We start from the raw sequence: 18,498 nt of genomic DNA, 5'->3' as shown, positions 1-18,498 counted from the left end.
ACGCAGAAGGTAAACAAACTGGCCCAGGCTGCCAGGGCCTTTCCCTGCAGAAGCGGCGGAACAAGTTTGGGAACCACTGTTATAGCTGGTCAAAAACATTGTTTTCATTAAAATTTCACCATATTTATGTTGACATTCCAAAATTTTAAATTTTTTAACCAGTTCTATTCCTAGACAACATCTGGAACAGAGCTGTCAGCTAGAGAAGGCCCAAACTGCACTTTGCAGAGTGACACCTGGTGACTTTATTATTTGGATTACAGAAATGTCTAGAGCAACCCAAACCCAAGATTGAAGTCCTGTTTTGCTAAGCACTACATACACAGTAAAACTGTAAGAAACCGTCCTTATCTTGAAGAGTGCAGATTCTAATAGGCAAAGGCAGACAAAGTATTATCACCCCTCTTCCACAAATAGGGAATTAAGTCTGGTTAAGTGACTTGCCTGTGATCACAGACAGGAATTGAACCCGGATTGCCAATCCAGTATCTTAACCACAAGACCAGCTTGCTTCCTCACAGTGAAATGTTGGTGGATTCTTGGAGCATGCTCATTCTTAGTAGCCCTATTGCCACTTATAGCTAATTAGCTGTGTCAAATCTGAGATATAAATATGTTTCTTACTGTAGGTTATGCATTTCAAGATCTATATAAAGATAGATATGCACCCAACCCTTCTGTGCACAAAATTCTCAGTGCTTAAACCGGAGTCCTGCATGTAGAGGGCTTGCTGGATTGGACTCCTATACACTTAGGTCCAGATTCACAAAGGGATTAAAGTGTCTAACTGCCACTAACTGCTTAATTCCAACATTTAGCTACCACTGGCATTCACCACTTAGCTGCTGCCTAATTCTGTAGGCCTCTAAGTCTATTTTTCTGCCAGTATAGGCACCTAAATATCTGCTGCTGAGCATGTGCACAGCTAACTCAGTGCTGATGTCCAGGTGCCTATCTCATGCCTAAGCCGTGGCAGAATTGTAAAACCAGGCATTGCCCTACCTTTGTCACCTGCAGGGCCTGATCCAGTAGATGTACTCGAAGGCCAGAGGAGGAAGTGATGGTCGTACCTTTATAATCTTTAGCTGAGTAGTTAGCACAGTCACCCAGGATATTCTCTGTTCAGTTCTCTGTTCAGATCTCTATTTAATTGGTTATACAAAATGGAACAATTTCAACAGGAGAGACAGAGAGACACTCTGTAATATCCCATAGCTCAGTGATTAGAGCACTCTTCTGATTCAAATTCCTGCTCCACACCAGATAGAAGGAGGAATGGAATTGACTTGATTGACTGCTATAACCACTAGGCAAAAGCTAATAAAGTGGGGAGGAAGCACAAGCACCACTGTTTTTTTTTTTTTTTTCAAGAAAGGGCTTAGGCACCGAACTCCAGGAGAGGGTTCATGGCTCTTAATCCCGAGCAGAGATAGGCATCTCCCTTTGGCCTGGATTTAGGCAGCTAAATTCCTTTGAGAAGTGGAGCTTAAACTGCACCTGTCTCCTCAGCATTTCCTACTGGCTGTGTGAGGCAGCTCCCTGTTCAGTGTGCTGGCTTTTGTGAATACCATTCTTAGGCACCTAACTCTCCGCAGGCCTGGGCACCTAACTTGGGACTATGAATTCCACAGAGTGGCAGGCCACCCAAGCATCACAGTACCAAGTATTGCAAGGCCTAAGTCCCTTTGTGACTCGCCCTTTGGAGAGAGACAAAGTGGGTGAGGTAATATCTTTTATTGGACCCACTTCTGATGGTGGAGGACAAGTTTTTGAGCTTCACAAAGCTCTTCCTCAGGTCAGGTCTGCCGAGAAGAGCTCTGTGAAGCTCAAAGGCTTATCCCTTTCATCAACAAAAGCTGGTGCAAAAAAAGATGTTGCCCCACTCACCTTGTTCTCTCTCATATGCTGGGACCAACACAGCCACAAGAACTCTACCCCTTAAGGTCTGATTCTGCCACCCTTTCTCATGTAGTTTAGTATTTTACGTAAGGAGCCAGAAGTAAGATTGTAGCTATCCGAATGTCAGAGAAATTAGTTCAATTTGTTAGAAATTCACTTTATACCATGCCATCTGCTGTAATTTTATTAAAATGGACTGAAGGCAGTAGAAATTAAACTGTGCTTTAGTCTGCATGTAAGGCAAAGTGTCCTTTTAATTTTTTTAAACATCAATAATATATCATCCAAAATAGCTTAAAGAAATAATCGCTGTGGCTTCTGAATTTTCCAAAATATAAATTGATTTAATATTGCTGCCTTTAAAAGCTGTCTTGGCTTTAGTGGATCAGTGAAGAAAACTTGTACTGACACAAAAAACACTGGAGAAAATAATACAGTGACTACATTGTGAATCAATGCAAAGTTGATTAAGTCAGCCCACTCATACATCCCTAAATCTGCACCTAATTAATGGCAGTGCTCTCAAAGTCAGTTTTATTGTCTGAAATATGAACTCATTCAACAAAATAATGTGGAGCAAGAATGGAATGGTCAATGCTTCCTTCATTTTCTCACATGATATGCTTACCCTGTATTATTCTTGATCAAAGAATGTTTTATTGTTCATGGTTGGGGAGTTTTTGTGGGGTGCCGCAAGCACCTTGGTAGGAGAAAAGTTACGCATTAAAATGTAAGGGCCTGGTGCTTACCTATTTGGATTTTCCCCATGTGGTTAAGGAAATTGCTAATTCTTAGTTACGCAGTTTCCTCCTCCTGTGTTCTTCCATTAGGAGAATAGTTCTTCCATTATCCCCAGGCAAAACTCGAAGAAACTTTGGTCCTCAAAATGTTGTGGAACTCTTTTTCCTCTGCACTGCCACCAGACATCTTCCCTCCCATTCCCACAGCCCCATATTTCCCAAATTCAATTTAATCTCTCATTGGCCAATGCCCCTCCTAATCTCTCCCTGGAGGAGGAGAGAGGGAGGGTTCCCAGGACAGGGGAGGAGCCCTTGAAAGTTAACATAAATCAGTTTGGCTCACAGATTTGGTGTGGGGAGGGACATTCTGTAGGAAGTAGCCAGCTTGCCCCTTTCAATACTGTAGCGGCCCAACCACAAAAAGCATCTGCAAAGGGGCTTCTACCAGGATGTGGAAGGATAGATGGCGGAGTATAGTGCAGAGACTGCACTCTTCCACATCCTTTAGGCCAAGTACTCTGGGATCTGCTACCATTCACTCATAAAAGTGGAGAATAGTGTTGTACTCTGACTGGAAGGAAGGGTTGAGAGTGACATACAGACATGAATACTCTCTCAAGGAGCTGAAGAGAACTTCACTGCAGTAATACAGACTTGGTCACTTTTTTGATGCTCCTTACCTTCCCCAAGGCAGGGCTCTCCATATCCTCCCACACTAGCCCCTTTTAGTCTTCTCCAACTATCCAAACATTTACTCATTACAAGAGGAAACTCTCCTAGCCACATTGAAGGGCCCAAGCATCACCCCCACCACCAACTGAATCTTTCTCTCTCTTTTTCTGAGTCAGCCCTCCTTCCTCTACCCATTTTCATAGAAATGAAGGATTGGAAGGGACCTCAGTGGGTCATCTAGTCCAGTCCTCTGAATTGAGGCAGGACTAAGTATTACCTAGATCATCCCTGACAGGTGTTTGCCTAACCTGCTCTTAAAAACCTTGAGGGACAGAGATTCCGCAACCTCCGTAGGTAATTTGTTCCAGTACTTAACTACCCTGACGGTTAGGAAGTGTTTCCTAGTGTCTAACCTGAATCTTCCTTGCTGCAACTTAAACCCATTACTTCTTGTTCTGAACATCTCTCCCAGTGCTTCAGTTTGGAACTGTACCTCCCAATTTAACTTTCTATTTGAATAAAACAGTTTAACATTGTTTTAAACATGCTTCTAGGACATAAACTTCTCCTCAGTGTGGAACATCAGAAATGAAGACTGCTTACTAGCTGAAATAGATGGAGATGTGGGAAGCAGCAGCAAGTAGCAAAATGACCACTTTAGGGCTACAGGTACTTCTCTCTGCCAAATTTAAAGAGTGAGACCAACAAAAGGCATTTTGGAAAAAGGTTCCACTAGAGAATAACATGGAAGTTAAAATGGGAGGCTTTTCTAGGAGAGAAGAAAGTTGTGTGTGCTATCACTGAACATATGGCCTTTTTCTTCCCTGGCCCTCCGGTAGCATGGGGTACAAAAAATTGTTATTGTAGTATTAGTATTTGGCTTGAATAGCACAAAATGAGCTTTCTTCGCTCATTTCCATCCCAAGGAATTGATTGAAATCAGAGTTGCTAAAAAACAAACAAAGAAAAAACATATCCCCTGAGTGGCAAATTTGAGAAACATCTGAAAATGTGGATGCGTTTGGATCTGGGGTATTGTTTCAATCCATTATACAATCAGATTCCAGGCCCAAATTTTGGATTGTAGTGGGGATATAGGCTTCCCCAGAATTTGGAGGTGTTCAAATTGGGATATTAGGTTTGGGTCCACTTGGGCCTAATTCTCCTCTGCCTTATTTATAAACATTGCAGAAACTGATAACTACTCTCTGAGTATATGATGATATATGCCATCATATGCCAGCAATGCCCCTCTGCCATGTACATTGGTCAAACTGGACAGTCTCTACGTAAAAGAATAAATGGACACAAATCAGATGTCAAGAATTATAACATTCATAAACCAGTCGGAGAACACTTCAATCTCTCTGGTCACGCAATCACAGACATGAAGGTCGCTATCTTAAAACAAAAAAACTTCAAATCCAGACTCCAGCGAGAAACTGCTGAATTGGAATTCATTTGCAAATTGGATACTATTAATTTAGGCTTAAATAGAGACTGGGAGTGGCTAAGTCATTATGCAAGGTAGCCTGTTTCCTCTTGTTTTTTCCTACCCCCCCCCCAGATGTTCTGGTTTAACTTGGATTTAAACTTGAAGAGTGGTCAGTTTGGATGAGCTATTACCAGCAGGAGAGTGAGTTTGTGTGTGTATGGGGGTGGGGGGGATGTGAGAAAACCTGGATTTGTGCTGGAAATGGCCCACCTTAATTATGCACATTGTAGGGAGAATGGTCACTTTGGATGAGCTATTACCAGCAGGATAGTGAGTTTGTGTGTGTGGTTTTTGGGAGGGGGGTGAGGGGGTGAGAGAATCTGGATTTGTGCAGGAAATGGCCCAACTTTATTATCATGCACATTGTGTAAAGAGTTGTCACTTTGGATGGGCTATCACCAGCAGGAGAGTGAATTTGTGTGGGGGGGTGGAGGGTGAGAAAACCTGGATTTGTGCTGGAAATGGCCCACCTGATGATCACTTTAGATAAGCTATTACCAGCTGGACAATGGGGTGGGAGGAGGTATTTTTTCATATTCTCTGTGTATATATAAAGTCTGCTGCAGTTTCCACGGCATACATCTGATGAAGTGAGCTGTAGCTCACGAAAGCTCATGCTCAAATAAATTGGTTAGTCTCTAAGGTGCCACAAGTACTCCTTTTCTTTTTGCGAATACAGACTAACACGGCTGTTACTCTGAAACCTGATCTCTGAGTATGGTTTTTCAACAAGTTGTGTACCCACCTTATAGTAATTTTATCTAGGCCACGTTTCCCTCATTTGCTTATGAGGATGTTATGTGGGACTGTGTCAGAAGCCTCAGTAAAATCAAGTTGTATCACGTCTGTTGCTTCTCCCCAATCCAGTAGGTCTGTAAGTCTGTCAGAGGACAAAATAGGTACTATGTTTGCTTTCTCCAGTCATCTGGCACTTCACCCATCTTCCATAAATTCTTGAAGACAATCAGTAATGGTTCCAACATAGCTTCTGCTAGTTCCTTAAGTACTCTGGGTGAATTTCATCAGGCCCTGCTGACTTGAATACATCTTGTAAAAAGCTGCATTATTATCCTAAAACCACAGAAAGTTTAGTGGATTTATAGTCTTTTTAAAATGCAATTAACAGTATGAAATTATTCTGGAGTTTTTGTACTCTGAGATTATCAATAAAGTTTAACTGAAATAAATTGAAAATTTAATTCAGGGATTTTAATGGGTTGGTTTTGCTCTGTTTTAATCCATGAAGATGTTTACTGTCTATTGTTATAAAGAAGTCACTCAAATGAGGAAAAAAGATGTACTAATTAATGTATTAGATTAAGGAGAATTTGTCATATGCACAGTAAACACAATAACAGAATTCTCTGGTTTGTTATTAATTCATAGCTGAATATGACTGTTCAAACTTTAAGGCCAGATAGTTTTCTTATGGTTTTGATATGGAGAGTTCTGGGACTCAAGACACCTGTGTTCCATTCCCAGTTCTGTGTCAGACTTCTTTAACTAAGTAAGGCCTGGTCTACACTGGGAGGGGGAGGGGAGGCAAGCTAAGTTGGTCTAAGTTATGCAGCTTCAGTTACGAAAATAGCATAGCTGAAGTTGACGTATTTAGAGCTCTTACCGCGATGTTTTCATGGCGGTAGGTCGACTGCTGCTGCTCCCCCGTCAACTCCGCCTACGCTTCTCACTCCGGTGGAGTACCAGAGTAGATGGGAGAGCGCTCAGCGGTCTATTTATTGTGTCTTCACTACAGGCAATAAATCGACCCCTGCTGGATCGATCGCTCTGGTGGTAAGTGTAGACATGCCCTAGGGGTTGGTCTACACTGGAAACTTACATCAGCATAGCCCTCAGTGTAAACAGCAGTAGGTCAATGGAAGAATTCTTCTGTTGACCTAGCTACTGCCTCTCAGGGAAGTGAATTACCTATGCTGATGGGAGAATCACTGTGGTTCTGTTGTAGCAGTTGATGTGTAGACATAGCCTAAGTCACTTAAACATTCTGTATGCCAATATCACCACTTATAAAAGGGGATATTAATACAGATATCACATGGAACTATTGTGAGGTTTAATTCATTAATGTTTGTAAAGTGCTTTAAGATCCTGAGGTAGAAGGTGCTGTATTGATGCCAAGTGTTAATTATTTGGAGGATGAAAATTCATTTGTTTCTGTAGCTTCCTTTTGGCTTCTTTGTGGAACATTAAACTATATCTCATTATCAACCAGAATTCTCATATCTTTCTTCTGTCACTCATAAACTCATAGATAATTTAACTGCTTATCAGGTAAGAAACATTTATATTGTTATAAAAATGGCAGGAATTTTAATAGATCATTTTAGAATGACTATACTGTAAAAGTCCAGAAAACATGACAAGAAAAATATCTAGTTATCCCAAATAACTTTTGCTTTCATATGTTAGCGTCCTTCAAGTCCAGCAACATCAACATAAAAAGTATTATTTTCAGAGAGCAGCAGGCAGCCAATTTTCATGTTATTTAAGTGAGAAAATGCAGAATGTGACTTTCCCCTGTAAAAAAGTGGAAATAAAAAATAACGCCTCAATTCTTCCCCCTTACACACATTGAGTAGTGTCTTATTCTACAAGTAGTATCTTTGACTTCAGTGGAACAACTCCAAAGGGCTATGGTGGCAGAACCTTGCCCTGAATGAATGCAAACCATCAAGATTATTTGCTACTTACCAAGAAGTGTTTCCTATATTTAATGGGTACACAATACACAGTGATTGGGGAAAGAAAGGCTCGTGCTCAAGTGACCAAACTTTGCCAGCTCTCAAAACAAAATATGGAGACACCTTGGAGAAAAAGTTGGTTGTGCACAATATCGTCTCCTAAAGGCAGAGTATATATGTGAAACCACTGCTCACAGGGCTCACCAGTCCTTAGGATGTTTAATGTGATGGTGTGATGAGCAGAGTGGAAAAAAGGGGATCTCTACAGGTAGAAGCTGTTCAAGGAGGCTGGGCAAGTCATGCAAATGAGCTCCTGTCCACTCTAGCCCTCTGAGCAGCCTTGTGCAGTTTATCTGGGGCTGTGAGGGTTGCAGGAGTTACATCTGCCATGGAAATGGCAGAGGATGAGACCTTAATCTGCACCTTGCAGTAGTACTAAAGAGGGGACAGTGGTGGGCCTTCTTCTCCACTCCCACAGTTTTCATGGGGAGAAAGGGATATTCAGCTCAGTGAACTTTGTCACTGCTCTGTGGCTAATATAGTATTTACACAGGCTGGGATTTCAAAGGAGTGTAAAGGAGTTAGGTGCCTAACTTCTGTTGAATTTCAGAGGGATTTGGGTGCGTACTTCCCATTAGTTCCTTTAGAAATACCAGCCAAAATCAACAGGGGTTGCAAGTGCTGTGCCCCTTCCAGGATCAAGTACAATATCTGTCAAGATTCCACCAAAGGTAGACAGGGCCAAGGGTCAGAGCAGGGGCAAAACCAAGGCTGGGATAAGAGAGGATTTTGTAGTCAGGTCCAGCCAGGGTTGATACCAAGGGTCTGAGTCTGAGTCAGGTTGCAGGGTCCGAGTCAGGAGGCAAAGTCCAAATCAAGGCAAAGTCAAGCCAGCACTTCAAGAGCAAGGAACAGTTATGACAGCTACAGAAGTTCTATACTGTTGTCTGGAAACTTCCTGGAATACCTCTTGGGTTTATATAGGGCAAGGAGCCACAGGCTTTCTGTCTGTCAAACCCTTGAGACGGAACTTCCCATGGTCTGGGTCCACAGCAGATCATAGGAAGTGAAGCACAAGTTAGTTACAGCTGCCGCTGGGTGACAACCTGGAGCTGCCAGCTGCCTGGTAGATCTACAGGCCTGGGTTCTAGACTCAGACTTTAAGGTCAAAGGGGACCATTGTGATCTTCTAGTCTGACCTCCTGCACATTGCAGACCACAGAACCTCACCTCACCTGTGGGGCCTTACAATATCACTCTATTTCCAAGGTGATTATATGTGCTGTAGTGTGCATTCATCTTGAGACAAATGTGGCTAATCCAGTTCCTCTGAACTAGGAAGTATATCTAACCTGTGGGTATACAACAAACAGTAATGGGTCATAGAGTGGCCCATTTTAGCTTGAAGAAGCTAAAATTCCATCATCAAGCTGAAGGATGGTTGAGGTAATTTCCCTTTCTCTGTTGGGTTTCATCTCACTACTAGATACTGCCCCACCAGAGATTATTTACCACAAGGAATCTTAATACCCTCTGACAAGCCAATACAGGTTATTATATGTGATTGAACTGTACTATCAGAGTCTGAGTTAGACAGTAACTGGGGTCAAGGACTGTCATCGTAAATATTTGTTCTGTACCAAATGCACTGCTGACACTCAGTAAATAATAAGTTATTAATAATGATAACATAGTGGCAAATTATCCAGAACCCAGCCACTATGCTTTCCTTTTTCAGATTTCAGAACCTGGCCATTGCTTAAATTCTGGCCAACAAACTTGGGATGGATTCTTGGTAAGTCTGCCATTGAATTAGACTTGATGAGGATTTTTCTGTAAAGATGGTATAAATGGTGAAAAAATGTTATAAAACTTATTTCTTTTCATTGCAGATGGCAGTGAGAACACATGAAGAGGCAGATACTTCCTGATCCCATTTCAGAGTCAATCTTCTGTCCTGAAGAAATATTGTATAACACAGTCCATTGTAGAGCATGTTTAGAATGTCTGAGGTATCAAAAGTGAGATTTTTGTGTGTGTATTGAGGAAGCTGTTTAGCTCACCCCATGTAAAATATTTTGGGTCTTTGCAATAACATGCATGCTATGTGACATGGCCCATGAATGGGGAACATTTCTCCTCAAAAAGCCTACCCTTCAACATTGAATTTTTTAGGAATGGTGCGGAAATAATGGCAAATATACAGACCCAATCTACAGAAGTTCCCACTGAGTAAATCACGTTACAAATGTTTCAGGGAAAGATTTTTGGGCCAGGGCTAAAGATACCAGGAAACCACATGCTTTGCAGGTGAAGAACTGCTAATTCCTCAGAAATGTCCCTTCTTTTTCAAGGCCATTCAGCTATAGGGACTTTGGAATGGATCGTATTTAATTTCTCAGTACAATAGCTCCCTATTAATTTTCAACATGACTAGGTCAGAAAAATCTCCAGAGCAACAGCAACATGAAGTGTGTCTTTTCCATTTTCTCTGGAGTCCTGACTGGGAGCAACTGAAAATATCCATTCAGAGCTACAGTGCTTCATGTCCTACATATGAAGCTTGTGAGTGTTCATGGTCTCTTGGCTTCCAGTCATGGCCTCCAGGTTAAAAATATCTCCTTCTTAACTGCTGTAAGGAATGTGACTCAGAATGAAATGTCTTCCTTCAGATAAGACTGAAGGATTTTGCTGTACCTTCTGAAGCAGCAACAAGCATCTGAATCAGAAATGATGGTAAGAAAGGAAAACTGTAGCAGGAGCATAAGTGGAGATGAGTCTTCAATTCCTTGGCTGATTTTTCTATGCTTTTTGTTTCCTTTTGTGGTGCACTGAGTCTCCAAGCCTGTTATGCAGTTCAGGTGTAGAGGAATTTCTAGTCTGCTTATGCAGTTGCCTTCATTTGACTTTACATTGGGCATTCTGAAGCTCAAAGGTTGCTCTGTAGCAGATAAAAGAGGAGGTCTCCCTTAGAAACAGAACTGACAGTTGTCAAAGAATTTAGAATAAAATAGCGTTACTGGATCTGATTCCCACTGCCTATTTCCTTGTGTAGTCAGTTACTGCTAGGCAAAATGCATGTAAAACTATCAAATCAGAATTCTTGTCTGACATTTGGTTAACATTTTACACCCATTTTGCACTAACTTTATGGAAGTGCCATTTTCATGGATGTAAGATTATTTTTTGGGGTCTTGAATGATATTGGTAACAAAATAACACAACTCTGTAAACTACCCATTGAAGTAAACTCACTGACCTTTAATGCCTAGGCTACATTTGGAAAAAACCTGTTGGGATTAAATCATTTATTCCTGATTTTTATTTTATTTTATTTTTTTGATAACTGATTTGATACTTCATTCAGTAGAAGCTGTAATATAATACTCTTCCTCAGTGAAGAATTACCCTCTTTCAAAATGGTTGCCATATCTCATTGTTCTCAGTCAAAGTAACACTGCAGTAACATAATGGGTGGGGGAGAAAAAAAATTACTTTGTCATTTACCATCTCTTTAATTTCATCTGGGCTATAGACACTAAAATGCATTAATCTTAATTGCATGGTCATCACTGTAGGACAGAGTTAAGGTTGTTTGGGTGGTCCTCACTGTACAATTCTATACTTTAATATGTTTGGATCCATTTTAACTTTAATCGTAACTCTGAATTTCCTGGATTTGTAATTCTTGTTTTGTTTTTATTTTATTGGTTGGGGGGGGGGGAGATAATTAAAACATCCCTGTAATATATTTTCACAGTAAATTATTGATATGTACTCTCAACCTTGCCTCCATCTTAACATAATTGTTTGTCTAGAAATTAGATCTAAATGACTATGCAGGGTACAAGGCAATGGAGAGCAAGGCCCATAAATCCTAGATATACATGGATTTAATAGCATGTGTTACAGAGTGTGGGGGTGATACAGCACATAGGCTGAAAGAAATAGAGGATTCCTGATTGTCATTTATCCATATGTTACCTAACAGAGAATTTTCTTTCCAGTTGTGGCCTGTTTCAGCTGCTCTGGAAGTGTAATGTGGGGTATACTGGCACCCTGGGAAACACTCCCTCTCTAAAGAGGGTTTCTCCAGTGACTAGGGCTGGTCCTATGCAAACCTCACTTGCAGAATCCAGCATCTTGTGGCTAGGAGTGCACTGTTCTTTGGCTTATTCTAAGTGAGTAGAACAGATTGCAGGAAGCTGTGTGACTGTGCTGTAACAAAGATCAGCTAATGAGGTCGCTGTGTATAACGCTAAGGGCCAAGGAGGCCCCAAACACAGCCCTGAATGCCAGAGTATCCTTTTGGGGGTTTACTTTTTGGAACACAAATGAATGCCTTTGAAACCTTTTTCTGCCTGATATTTGTACTGTTTCTCAGTGCTAAATTATATTACTGTATGAAGCAAAACAAAAATTAATAAAAGGAGTTGCTCTTTACTGTAGTGTTGTCTTTTTTTTCAGCATGGTTCTGCCTGTTACTTCTTTACTTATACCTTTAAAGTACATGTACATAACTGTTGTGGCTACTTTGCTGTTACTACATGGCACTTTCCCTACCTTCTGTTTCCCCACCATGAGGAGTTTGCATCCTGAATCCTTTGCATCCATTACGCATTAGTGTGTTGATGAAGATTTCAACTGTGCGGTTGCCTTTCAAATGAGAGATTCTTTTGGTTCATGAAGAACAGAATAAAATGGACTCTTTCATTTATTCACCACACATAGGGGCCTGATCCTTTGCTTTTTCAAGACAATGGATGTGTTCAAGTAGAACAGGATCTGAACCCACATGTAGCTTCTTCAGAAATTGCAGATCTGCTCAGATATTATCATTTCTTTATTTTTAATTTATGAAATACACTTCTCCAACAAAATTCAAACCTCTTTACAAAAATGAAAAAACAATGAACAACAAATATCAGAACAAAATGTATTTCCAGCCCAAACCGCTTGGAACCTGCCTCTTCAGTCACCTCTCCTATCTTTGACAAAAGCCCATGAAAACAGATGAGCCTTTGTACCTTGGACTTGCATAGACCAAGAGTGGAAGATCTTCCATCAAGAGGTCCTGTTTCTTGCCCCTAGATATTCAAATTTAGTGACTTAGTAAAATTGCCACTACTGATGACAACTTTATGCAGTGTTTGTGAAGAGAGTTGTATGTGTGAGAGACATCATCATTTGGAATTTAGGGACGTTAATCCTGACTTAGACTGATGTAACTAAAAGCAGAATTTGGCCCATCTAGTTCACACCAATTCTGTAGAAATACAACATTTTTTTCTTGGGATTCATAGTCATCACCTATTATTTTTAAAAACTTAATGAAATCCTCATGTTTTTATAAGTAATCAATTCATACTTTCAAATACCAGACCCCTATCACATCTACCATTCAGCTTTCTGTGGTGGGCCTGAATTCAGTGCAGTTACTCCTGATTTTTCCTAATGTAAATGAGAACAGAATGTGGTCTAATACAACATACATATAATTTTTTGTGTGTAATTTCTTGGATGCAACAGAAGATATGATTAAAACACTGGCATACAGGAAAAAGTGCAGTGAAGACATTCTCCTAAAGAACATGTGAGCTACAGCATACCAGCAGTCAGAAGCGGATAAAGTACTTGAAAAAATAACACAAATTGAAATAATCTACAATTACACATCTTCTGGACATAACATGAAAACATCAACAGGTGTAGCCTGAAAAGAGGCAAAAATTCTGTGGCCCCAAGAACTTGCAGCAAGAGAGTACTGTGGCATGTTAGTCATGTGAAAGAATGCAGGACTAAATTAAAAAAAAAATTCCTCTGGACTGTTGTTGCAAGTTGGCAAGGTCCTGCATACAAGGGAGTATATGTGACTGTGTTGTGTTGGGGCCACGTTGTGACTGTTGTCTGTAGGAGTATGTGGAGCGATCATACACCTGGAAATGCTTATGTCATGTAATCAGTAGTCTTATGCTTTGGCACATTTACCTTCAGTAGCTTGTCCACAAACTGGTGTTGTCTGCCCCTATGGTGATATGCCTAGACTCAACTCAAGAGCTGGATCTTTGTGCTTCTGAGGTGGGAGTAACAGGTCTGTCTGCTATGGTGTCTAGATACTACAACAGGCAAAGTAGAGATTAGATAGAACTAGATGTAAGCAACTTGCTCAGCAGTTACCTATCCTCCTAATACATAGTTACCCATCTGTCATTTTCCCCATCATTGTGAACTTTTCTGTTAGTAGTTAATGATGCATTAGACAGAATTAACTTCCTTGGAATTTTCATTTGGAAACTACAGGGATTAACACCCTATAAATTGCTAAAATTATTGATAGATTCAGAGGGCATGCTTCCTAACTAAAGGACTCAGCCTGCAGCCCCTCTGCAGCCCCTCTGCATGCAGAACTCCCAATAGCCTCATTTAGGAGTTCCACACAGTAACTTCACCATCTGGCTATCACTGCAGATAGCTCACTCTTTATTCAACTGACCTATCCACTTTGTCCATATAGAGTCCTTCCCTGAGTGTTTGCTGTGTTCTGTCCCTTCTATTACTGCTACACGATGGTACCATAACACGTACATACTTGGCTACACCTTCTGCTTGCTTGGAGACCTCTGAAACTAACTTCTTACGCTTTGTCAAACTATGCTTGCTGGGGTAACATCTACTTTATGTATCCCAAGATTAAATCTATACCTTTGATGGTCCAGTTAAATCTCTAATTTTATAGCTCTACTGTTGTGTAAGATACTGTTATAGCAGGATTTTTTTAAAAGTTATAAGAAGTGAATTGTTGCACTATTATTATTTAATTAGAACGTTATTGTTATTCTCTTCAAGGTATGGAATCACATTTCCACCAATCAAAAGTAATCAATGTTCTTTTTAATTTTTGAACCATCAAGTTTCTTTTACTTTAATTTTCAGCTCTCCTCCAAAAAATGAAAAAGTGCTAAACATAACTTCATTTGATTGTTTCCTGTTTTCATTTGTGTGTTACAGGCAAATGGACACAGTTTTGTACATATGGAACATGAGAAAGCTGTATTACTACTGAAGAGTTTCCAGAATACAGTAGACCTAGTTATTCAACGTGAGCTTACTGTCTAAGTATTTTTTATAAATAGTAAACATATGTCTAGCCAGATCTAATGTTCAAACAGAAATTTATACGTAGGAAACAAATTTTGCCAATTGCTGGATCAATGGCAAACATTAGTGCCAAATGTATAATACTATATGTTAGTACTGCGCCTCTTGAAAAATGTTAACTATATAAATATGATGTTCATGTGGTTATGTATTAGTTTTAATTGTCAGCCTCTGGCTGTGCATTGGTGCAGTTTCTTTTTTAATCAAGTTACTTCTCAAAGTGGATTTCATATAACTTCAGAACACAGAAGCACACAAAAGCTCTTTATGAATTCTGCTGTCCATCAAAAATACTGCCTCAAAGTTGTATATATCTTTATAAACAAAAACATATATTGAGCTGTAATTCCCATAAAATATTTCTATCACCAGTGGTATACTAAAAGATTATAGAGAAAAATATTTTCATAGACACCACTAAGAAAGTAAATATTAAATTTGAACTTTAGTATGTTGATTTTTTCAATGCAAATATATATGCCTTATAGAAGTAACTGTACAAGTACAGTATTTAGTGCTGAGTCCATACTAATTAGCTGAATTATTGCAATACAGCGTGAAATACTTCATAAATTATACTTTCAAGCCTGGGACCTACACATAATAGTCTAGGCAAAAATTAATTGCTTTTGTCTGATCCTTTTAGCTGATTACCTGTAAGCTTGTGAAACAGACAAGATAATTTTAGATAGTGATGTTCCTCAAATAAAAGCAGTGAGTGGTGGGTGGCAGGAAAACCTAACGCTTTATTTTTGTGAATGTTTTAATTTATTTAAAATTATAGAACCTTTTCAGTAAATTTTGATCCCAATACTCCCACCATCTTATTCTGAGCCAGACTAGAATACCGCCGAGTAAGCATGGCCAAATCTAGCCCTTTGTGGGCAGCAGTCCTATTGAAATCAGTGGGACTACTCAGAGTCAGGTACAATACATCGCTAGTAAGACTAGATGACATTTAAAATATTTTCTCTCAGAGGTGTGCAAAATAAATAACAGTAGGTAAATCTTAGAACTGTGCTAAGGGGACAGGAATAGACACAGCACAAAGCTACAGTACATTGGTGTTAGTTCAGTAATCGAAATTTTAGTAATTCCTCTGGCTGACAGCATGGAAAATCAATTTCTGTGCCATGGATAAGTCTACATATATTGGGTCAATCCTGTTTCTATTGAAGTCAATGGTAAAATAATTGTGACTGCTAATCGCAGCAGGAATGAGCCGCTTATGAGAGTTTTTGAAGGAAATAAATTGAGTATTGGTTTTACTAAACTTGAACATTTTTAAAAAACACAAATCACCTGAATTGTGGCTATTGTAGATTTTAAAGGTCACTGTCAAGAACATTTTAGTTAATTTGAGGTGTTTCTCTATTGCCTATGTAATACCAACAGACCCCGGTTGTTGACAGGCAGGATCGAACTGGGGACTTCTGGAGCTTAATGCATGAGCTAAAAGTCAACTCCTCTTAGCTAAGGCTGTAGAGCAGACTCAATCTCTCTCTCTCTTTAGGTGGTCTTAGTGCCACCAGCTGGGACAGAACATCACCCCAGGAAGTGTGTGGGTTACACTTACACTAACTAAAGTTTTCCTTCTCCCCTCTGATTAATTTACATATTGACTAGTTTTAGTTTAATTGAAAAATATAATTAAACTGCTTTTTTTTTTGTCAGTTTATGTAATGTCCTGTCTACTATATGGTCTTCTGTTGCTCATTAGATATTTGAGGTGGGGCTCGTTCCCTGATGAATGTTTTGAATTGTCTTATTTTGATTTCATTTATTTTCAGCTGGTATTTTGCAGCTGTTGCTATGTGACAATATGGTTGGAGATTTGGTCAGTCAGCTTCATCACAATGACAAATTGTGGTTCTGAAGGAATTGGGGATTTTGGGTGCATGGGAATGCAGGGTTAGGGCTTTTGTTTGTATTTACACATTTCCTGGTTTTAAAATGGTGACTGTTCACATCCCCTTTATTGTTTGCTTTCCACAAACATGAATAATTACATTTTTCACTGCAAAACTGGAAAGTTTATTCCAAACCTGCACATGTAAGTTCTCAAGAAAACAAATGTTCATTTTGTACAAGAAATTATTCAGGAGGCAGAAATACATGTAACTTATCTGACTATAACTGATCCACACCGCGCTAATTTTAAATATTTACACCCAAATAGTTTGACTTTAGTTATTCTTTCAGCTAAGAGTACAGAGGAGATGTCAAATTCCTCTATTTGAAGATATTCAGCAAATACATTCAAATTAGTTATTCAAGGTAAATTATTTATTCATTTATTTGTTTCAGCCCGTGGTGCAGGAATGCAGCATCTTTAACAGTGTAACAGCTGCAGAATTGCAGAGGCCATTATTCAAATTCTCAGCATCATCAGCTATCCCTTTCATAATAAAACAGTCAAGAGATGCTCACATCCATTCTTTATGTGAAGAAATTCACTCAGTGTAAACACACTAAATGTAATACATTCTAGTCATTCTGTGGGAATTTCATTGTAATTTATTTGCATAGCTCAAATATTTCTCTTGACTTCTGCTTCTGGCAAGAAAACTGAGTAAATAAAAAGTTAGTTTTGAGTCACGTTGTAACATTACCTACTACAGAATGGGATGCAGCCAACCATCCGTCCCCTAAGCAAAACTAGAAGACAGACTCCTGAAGCATGTTGCAAAATTAATTAACTATTAATTAATTAATTGTAGGCTTTTTTTTTTTTTTAAACAGAGACAAGTGGGTTGACAAGGGTTCTACCCTATGGAGCCTACAAACTACACAGAGAACATAACAAAGAAAGATGTAATATAACAAAAGCCACGTGATCTTTAGTGTGTTGTTTGTGCCACATTTTGTTCTGATGGGTTTCTGAGGTCCTCTTTTTATTACATACACTGATTATGCCAGTGTGGTTTGTAAGCCTGAGTGGTACAAGATATTGTGGCAAGATGGCCGATTTTAGTCTGGTGGGTCCTGGGCTTTTCTTGGCAGGGAGCTAAGATGCCCCCCTTTGCGCCTGCTCTTAGGCGCCAAGGGTCCCGCTACTAGCCCAGGAAGGCAGTAGAGGAGGGAGGCGGGGGAGGGGTCTGAGTTTTTTCCTCGCTCTGAGTCCCAGCCTCTCTCAAGCCCTGTGGGTTTCTTACCCTCGGTCCTTAGATGCTCAGGGGGAAGGGAGTCTCCCTGGCCTGCTGGGCAGGGTCTCCCTTACTCCAGTTCTCAGATCTTCCAAATCTCACAACACATCTCAGTGAGTGGGTCCTCCTCTTCTGGCTGCCTGAGGCAGGGGGTTTTATTAAGTTCCTAACAGGGCCTTAATTGACTGCAGGTGCTCCAATTAACCTGCAGCCACCTTCCCTAGTCTACAGGGAACCACGCCTTAATTAGCCTTGAGCTTATCTATCTAGCACTCTCCCACTGCTCTTTGGCCCTCCTGTATCACAATATACAAGTAGCTTTTTTCTTCTCCCTACCTCTCCTCTAGCTCTTTCTTGTCCACTGTATATTTGGCTAGGTCTAGATCTGCATTTGGAGACTTTAACTTCCCCCTTAATTAATGAAGTCTTTGTTGGGAGTAAAACTAGACATTCCAGTGGAACCTCTATCACATTTAAGCCTTATACTGCAGATTTTGGAGACAACGGAAGCTTGGCTAAGTAAAAGAGCTTTTCCTGATAAGTGAGCAGGAGTTCAGGCTTTTCATTCAGACAGTAGTTAAGCTTCAAGATGTGTCTTCCTCACCCCCCGCAAAAAGCAAGCATGATTCTCTTTGTATTTTGTTGTATTTATATACAAATTGGCAGAGGGGAAGCTTATATTTTGAGCA

General features: G+C 39.9%; 1 protein-coding gene across 1 annotated transcript in view; it reads left to right on the top strand.

The window, feature by feature from the left end:
- LRRC7 (leucine rich repeat containing 7) overlaps positions 1-14,650 on the top strand; it is a 386,471-nt gene extending 371,821 nt beyond the window's left edge. Inside the window, exon 26 of the mRNA XM_073357368.1 lies at positions 14,514-14,650. Coding sequence (XP_073213469.1) covers positions 14,514-14,621 — 108 coding nt within the window. The 3' untranslated portion in view covers positions 14,622-14,650. The remainder of the gene's footprint in view (positions 1-14,513) is intronic.
- Positions 14,651-18,498: the final 3,848 nt, after the last annotated feature.

Source organism: Lepidochelys kempii, chromosome 8 (assembly GCF_965140285.1).
Source record: "Lepidochelys kempii isolate rLepKem1 chromosome 8, rLepKem1.hap1, whole genome shotgun sequence".
Classification (NCBI taxonomy): domain Eukaryota; kingdom Metazoa; phylum Chordata; order Testudines; family Cheloniidae; genus Lepidochelys; species Lepidochelys kempii.
This window is presented reverse-complemented; position numbering and strand designations above follow the sequence as displayed.